Source organism: Suillus subalutaceus (assembly GCF_016647625.1).
Source record: "Suillus subalutaceus strain FC151 chromosome Unknown DFJ58scaffold_905, whole genome shotgun sequence".
NCBI lineage: Eukaryota > Fungi > Basidiomycota > Agaricomycetes > Boletales > Suillaceae > Suillus > Suillus subalutaceus.
Genome location: NW_024541154.1, coordinates 1 through 6,466, shown reverse-complemented (window position 1 = coordinate 6,466; position 6,466 = coordinate 1). Strand labels below are relative to the sequence as shown.

Genomic DNA, 6,466 nt, shown 5'->3' with positions numbered 1-6,466 from the left:
GGGTAATGCCCGAAATGCAGCACCTGCTCGCAGGTCTGTGGCGACGAATGGATATCAATGGGGTTGGCAATTGAAGAGGCTCAAATCGCATGCTCATCGAGGTCCGAAGGATTGGTAGAAGAACTACCGAGACACAGAAGTTAGACATCGCCCGGCAACGCGATCGTCTCCAAGGCCAGATAGATGGATTCACTCGGTCTGCTATTACGCATCTCGGAGAGGGATTTGATGCAGATGATGATCCTGAAGACTTGTACTTGGACATTCTTGATGATCTCGATGATGACTTGGCAGACTTCACCGAGACATCTGACACATGGGCAAACTCCCCTGAGCTCACTGTAATCCCATTGCCATCAAACCTCGGGGTAGATCGATGCAGACGCTGTATGGCAGACGATCTCATTCCGCTGGAGATGTCTCTTCGTGAAGGGCAGGCCAATGACTCCCTTCACAACCTCCGAATTCACTTGTGCAACAAGGCGATTCTGTTTCGAACAACAGTTAGGCAAGCCAAATCCAGGCCCTGAAAACTCGAGCTTGGTCCCAGGTGACGTCGGTGCAGCAGGCGGTGTCCCTCCATGCCAGTATATATACGAAGACGAGGAAGCAAATGATGCAACTGGAGCCAGGGCAAGACCAGGTTCAGAAATACAAACCCCTGCTTCGAGAGCAGCTCAAATCAGCACTGCCGTCGGCGATCCAAATGCCCGAGGTCAGCGAAACGAGTCCCTCGCTTGGTTCTGGTCAGTCGAAGTCGACCTTGGGGGTCCCAATCACTCGTGGAATGAGGAATGTGAGTTTGGGCATGCTTGATGTGTCCCGCGCTCAGCTGACAGAGTCATCCGAAGTTTACCGAGTTCATTGGCTCCGGGCAAAGGCACTACGGGATCGATGGAAGGAAGAAAATGATGTTGGTCCAATTGGAGATGGATTGGACATGTAACTTTTTCTTGTGGAAAGCAACCCAATGGGTGACAGGATGCGGGAATCATTGGTGAAACACCTTCCGGGTCATGCATGCTACTCGGGAAGGCAATCCCAAATGTATTCATTGCTGGCACAGGATGCCCAGGCAGCATTCAAGACCTGAAGACCGGGTTTATAGATGCTCGAGATGAATGAAATTTTTTAACCAACGATATGAAACAGCTACTTTGACCCCAACATTTTAGTCCCGGGAATTGGCCGGGTCGACCCATGTCGGAGTTTCAAAATTTTTATCAGTCAACCAGTGGCTCATATCTTGACCTCCGAACCAACTGCCATTGTCATTGTCATTTCCAGCTTCATAATCCTGCATTAACCATGTCTGTATTGCATACTCCCCCAACATCCCCTTCTAATTCTCAGACGTCCGGCAATGGGTTCCGACCCCTCACACTCACTCAGGCAGATATTGCAGCTACAATGTCAATGGCTGCATCTTGCATCCGAGCGTCCATCTCTCAATATCAGATGGAGGCTGCCCACACCCAGGAGCCATCTGCTACTTCGGATCACGCACTTTAAAGCCGGGCTGCAATGGGAGATAGCTGTAAGAGGCTGATGACTGTGGTGGTCGATGCTGACATTTCCAACAGACTTTGTGACTCCCATCCTGCAGTACTCAGCTGCAAGGAACATCATTTCGGTTGTTCCGAGCCCGGTTGCTCATATTCTTCAGTTGATTCCGGAGCTCGCCTGGAACATGGTTCCGGACCACATCTTTTCATCCCACCTATGCCAGTTTCAAGATGTTGCAGATCTGGGGGATCCCTCCCGCATTGTATCCACCTATGGTACTCCATGGTGGACCGGATCAACTGCCATCCCGAACGAATTATGGCCATGGGATCAGGTATTCGCTAATTGTGTCTGTCACTACCAGCATTGGCTAGTAAGACTTTTACAGAATTTCCTTGAGTGATGACTAATCCTTTCTAGTCTGGCGTTGAGGACGAACGTCTTGTTGTTCCCGAGCAGGTGGATGAAAGCTCGGTTGCAACGCTGAAGGCACTGAGGTGGATGAGGGAACGCCTCCTGACAGTGATTGAGGATCAACAAGCTGGCATCCGTGAAAAGATGGCAGAGATTCAGATGTACAACCGCCGTCCTAACCAAATTGAACCCAAGGGGACCAGAGTAGTTCTAGTCCTTCAGTTCAGAATGTTGATGTCTAAATTCTGTACATGATGAAATAAGTACTGAAAATTACATACTGACTTTCGAATATCTGACCTATTGCTATATGCTGAGTCCTGCATACCAAATATCGAGTATCGAGATCCAGATATCTTGAGTTCCAAATATTGAGTCCCAAACATAGAGTCCCGGATATCCAGTCCCGAAGCCCAAGATTCGAGACGAGACTTGAAACTCGAACATTGCTATGAGTTGCGAGTTTTGAGTCCCCACCGAGTCCTGACAATCGAGTCCCACAGCCCGACTATCGAGTCCCAACCATCGAGTCCCAACCATCGAGTCCCGACAATCGAGTCTTGAAACCCGAGTCCTGACAATCGACTCCCGAAGCCCGAGATTTGAGTGCCGACCATCGAGTATCGAGTCCCCAATATCGAGACCCAAAACCCAAGCAGCCCGAAGCCCGAGATTCGACACGAAACAAATCAAAACTCCAAACACCACGACACTTTCTTGAATCACCGAGTACCGAAACCCGAGTACCGGGTACCGAGTCTTGAAACCCGAATCCGCACTATCGAGTCCCGACTACCGAGTCTTGAAACCCGAGTCCCGACAATCGACTCCCGAAGCCCGAGATGTGAGTGCCGACCATCGAGTATCGAGTCCCTATTATCGAGACCCGAAACACGAAGCCCGAAGCCCGAGATTCGACACTCGAAACAAATCGAAACAAAACTCAAAACATGACACTCATCAATTTTGGGAGTTGTTTTCTTGAATCACCGAGTACCGGGTACCGTGTACCGAACCCCGAAACCCGGTACTCGGTAGTCGGTGAAATTGAATATCGAGTCCCGACTATCAAGTACCGGGTACCCTGTACCGAAACCCGAAACCCGGTACTCGGTAGTCGGTGAAATCGAATATTGAGTCCCGACTATCAAGACCCGAAACCCGAATGTTGAGTATGGAGTGCCTGACATTTAGTATCATCTAATTGACGAGGATCATGTTGCGTCAACAGAGTCAATGCACAGCATAGGTTCTCTCATGACTCGTCGAGGTCTTCTCTATTGCCTCGGTGCTGAAAGCAGGAGGAGAGTTGATTCCCAAGGTCATTTAATGACAAGGACCAATCTGTGTGACCAACCAGGTGCACAGCCAGCGCTTCCCTCTGAAGTGTGATGGCCTGATACAAGTCTTTGTCATTGCCTTGGTGCGAGAAGCAGAAGGAGAGTTGACCGGCAAGGTTATTTAATGACATGGACCGATCTGGGTGACCGACCGGGCGCAAAGCCAGCACTTCCCTGTGAAGTGCGATAGCCTGATCCAGGTCTTCGTCATTGCCTCGTTGCGAGAAGTGGGAGGATGAAGACAGGTGTTATGTCGAAGAAGATGGAGGAGAATAGCAGGGTGTGGGCATTGGCGGTATCACAAGATGGACAATTGATAGTAGTAGTCTAGACTCATGTAAGTAGTTAATGCGCACCTTACCGCAGACTATGGCAGTTGCCGCAGCAGACAACCATATATGGAAGTGATGGGTACGCAGGTCACAGGTCTCAAAATCCCAACCTGCACCCGTACCCGCCAGTACCCATACCTGTGACCCGCTGAAGGATCTTCAACTCAGCTGAGGGTGCAGCTGATATAATTGTTGAAGGGAGGAAAATATGAGTGCGATATGTTCGTCCCTTAGGGGAAGTGGAGAAAGCAAATATCCACTGGTCAACTCTAGGGGGAATGCGCAAAGCGCGTGATAAGGCGAAAGCGCAGGAACAAAGGCGCTATAGGCGCGCGAAGCGCGGGAAAGTCGCGCGTCGAAAAGCGGAACTGGGTGAAAGCGGTATGCAAGCGATAGTGAGATGGTAAGACGTGTACTGAGATGCTGATAAGACAACTGATGCGGATATGGCCACTAGAGCTAACTGCTACTAGGGCTTGCGATGATTTATTCAAAACATAATACAAACTCGGAGATGGTGACTGTCTATGATGATGGTGGTCCGTGGTAATGTGTGTTGTGTAAAGTAAAAAATGTGTAATGAAAAATGTGTACCAAGTGAAAATAAACATGGTACGATGTTGAAATAAATGATAAATGGAGAAATGCATACCTGGGAACTTGGTTGGACATGGGAAAACACAGTGGGAAGTCAGGCGCCCTATGGCGCTTAGGCGCGGGAAAATTCGCCTAAAGTGCGCGCAAGTTGCGCAAGTGTCGCCTATGTCGCGAAAGTGTCGCCTATGTCGCGCGCGTCGTGCGAACGTCGCGTTTATCGCGCTAGTGTCGCGTTGCATGCATAGTATTGTAGACTCGACCTACAGTGCAATATATGCCATTGTGAGGCTACTCAGGATCGAGTCTCTACACCGCTGTGGGTATCACAACCTGGCAGGCACATATAAGAAAAGTGCTCAGCCAGTATAAGTGAGTCTCAGCTCTGCCTAGCTGCTATACTCGCAGAATGCAAGAACGTTCGACCCTAAAGGGGAAGCAAGGAAAGCAAGGATCCATGAAATGATGCTGAACAACCCTGGTGAATGGTGGTGAAAGCGCAAGAAATGCGCTGAAGGCGTGCGTGGGAAAGTGAAGTGCGAAGGTGCGCGGAGCGCGGGAAGGTAGTGCAAGCAGTGCACAAGTGTAGAAGACGGATACTGGGACTGATAAGAGGGGAAAGTGCGGATCTAGACGGATACTGATAGTGCCCACTAGCTATAGACTGATGCTAGGGCTTCAAAATGATGATGGACACATGCATTGCATGGAACTAACTGATGATAGATACTGAGTGGTAGGAAGGTAAGGTGGAATTAGTTGGGGTGTAAAACGAACATGAGTGTATGTAAGTTCTACCTAAGCGCTCTCCCAGGGCTCGGAGCCGAATAGGGAGCGCTCTAAGTATGTAAGTGAGGGTAAGGTGATGTAAAGTAAGGGTGCATAACGAAATGGGAAGTGTAATATGCTAAATATGGTCAGATAACGAAAAGGGACATACCGAGGGACTGGTTGGACGATGGATGGATGCTCCTGGATGCTGTGCGACATAGTGCGCTTAAGCGCGAGAAAGCGCGCAAGGCACGCACGCGGGAATACTGCGCGTTGTGCGGGAAAGTGTCGCGCCTATGGCGCGTTCCGCGGGAAAGTGGTGCGCTCTATAGGGAAAGTCATAGTGGATGATGGTGCGAGTTGTGCCATGAAGGCCAGTTGTCAGAATTCGTAAAATGAGCCCATATGTGCCTGCAGAAACGCGAGTCTCTACACCGCTGCAGGTTACCCGTACCCGTGCTAATGCCTAGTAGCGCTCGTTCTTGAGTTTGTCCCGAGTGACACAGTCTGACTGCGCACTCTTGATCTCGTCAGAGAGTGCGTCAACCTGAATCTGAAGGTCAGACCGCTGCTTCTTCCCCTGCCTCGTTTTTCCTGCGGATGCTGACGCGGAATTGGCTGGTGATGTCATTGACATTGATGCAGGTGCTGACGACGCCGACACAGGCTTCGAGTGCGAAGAGCCTGAAGAGCAGCGAGAGGACACTTTGACCAACCCTGTGCTAGGGCGCTGTTGTGGATCAGACATCCCACAGGATGCACGACTGTCCCGGTGAGATGTCTGTGATGTGCATGGCTGCATGAATTCGGATCATTGAGATTGAGGTGGAGGGGTAATGGGGGGTGAAGGGGACAACGGAGGAGCTGGACGTTTGGATGCAGCGCGTGCAGACCTTGGCAGACTGTCGAGAATAATAGTGTGAGGGTCATCGCAGTAATCACGTCGCAGGGGGGGAGTCGGCTTCAGTAGATCTTCGAATGAAAGTCCATGTCGTCGTCGTGATTGAGAGGACTGAAATAATTCGGCATGTCGTCATCATCATCATTGAGAAGCGAGTTGGGGTCGTTGTGAGAGCGTGCGGGGAGTGTGCCAGACTGGTGGTGATGTGGGTACTGGCTATGAGGGGCATGGCCAAACGCGTATTGACTGCCATGGGGCTGAGCGCCCGAGGGCGGGTAAGGTTGAGGGTCAGAGGGCGGGTAAGGTTGAGGGTAAGAGGGCGGGTAAGGCTGAGAAGCTGAGGGGGGAAGCTGAGGAGAGTATGGCTGAGCGCCAGTGGGAGGAAGCTGAGGAGAGAAAGGCTGGGCGCTAAACTGAGCGCTTCCAGAGCCCAGACTGTTGGAATACAAGCTGCCGGTGGTACGTGAGATGGAGAAATATTTTGCTGCATGGTCTACTACCAGGTGTGACGAGACTGTCTTGAGGGATATTGCTGGATTCCCCCCATGATGTCGATGAGTTCATCATACCAGGGGGAATTCCTTCAAAATTTGCACTGTGAATTTAAT

General features: G+C 50.6%; 4 protein-coding genes across 4 annotated transcripts; 1 reads left to right on the top strand and 3 right to left on the bottom strand.

The window, feature by feature from the left end:
• Positions 1-89: 89 nt before the first annotated feature.
• Positions 90-2,175, top strand: DFJ58DRAFT_919401 (uncharacterized protein; the record flags this gene model as incomplete). The annotated part of the gene is made up of 7 exons (XM_041395613.1): positions 90-503; positions 551-796; positions 833-942; positions 964-1,047; positions 1,354-1,537; positions 1,607-1,840; positions 1,927-2,175. 7 exons carry the CDS (start codon positions 90-92, stop codon positions 2,173-2,175), a joined length of 1,521 nt encoding a protein of 506 aa, XP_041234550.1.
• A 467-nt stretch (positions 2,176-2,642) lies between these two features.
• On the bottom strand, positions 2,643-3,110 carry DFJ58DRAFT_850701 (uncharacterized protein; the record flags this gene model as incomplete). Its single annotated transcript, XM_041393793.1, has 2 exons — positions 2,643-2,840; positions 2,925-3,110. 2 exons carry the CDS (start codon positions 3,108-3,110, stop codon positions 2,643-2,645), a joined length of 384 nt encoding a protein of 127 aa, XP_041234549.1.
• A 65-nt stretch (positions 3,111-3,175) lies between these two features.
• DFJ58DRAFT_673756 (uncharacterized protein) lies at positions 3,176-3,481 on the bottom strand (the record flags this gene model as incomplete). Its single annotated transcript, XM_041383077.1, has 1 exon — positions 3,176-3,481. A coding segment is annotated over one exon (306 nt), but the record flags the coding sequence as incomplete, so codon positions are not given.
• Positions 3,482-5,920: 2,439 nt separating this feature from the next.
• DFJ58DRAFT_740127 (uncharacterized protein) lies at positions 5,921-6,405 on the bottom strand (the record flags this gene model as incomplete). The annotated part of the gene is made up of 2 exons (XM_041387078.1): positions 5,921-6,308; positions 6,359-6,405. 2 exons carry the CDS (start codon positions 6,403-6,405, stop codon positions 5,921-5,923), a joined length of 435 nt encoding a protein of 144 aa, XP_041234547.1.
• Between the last annotated feature and the right edge of the window lie 61 nt (positions 6,406-6,466).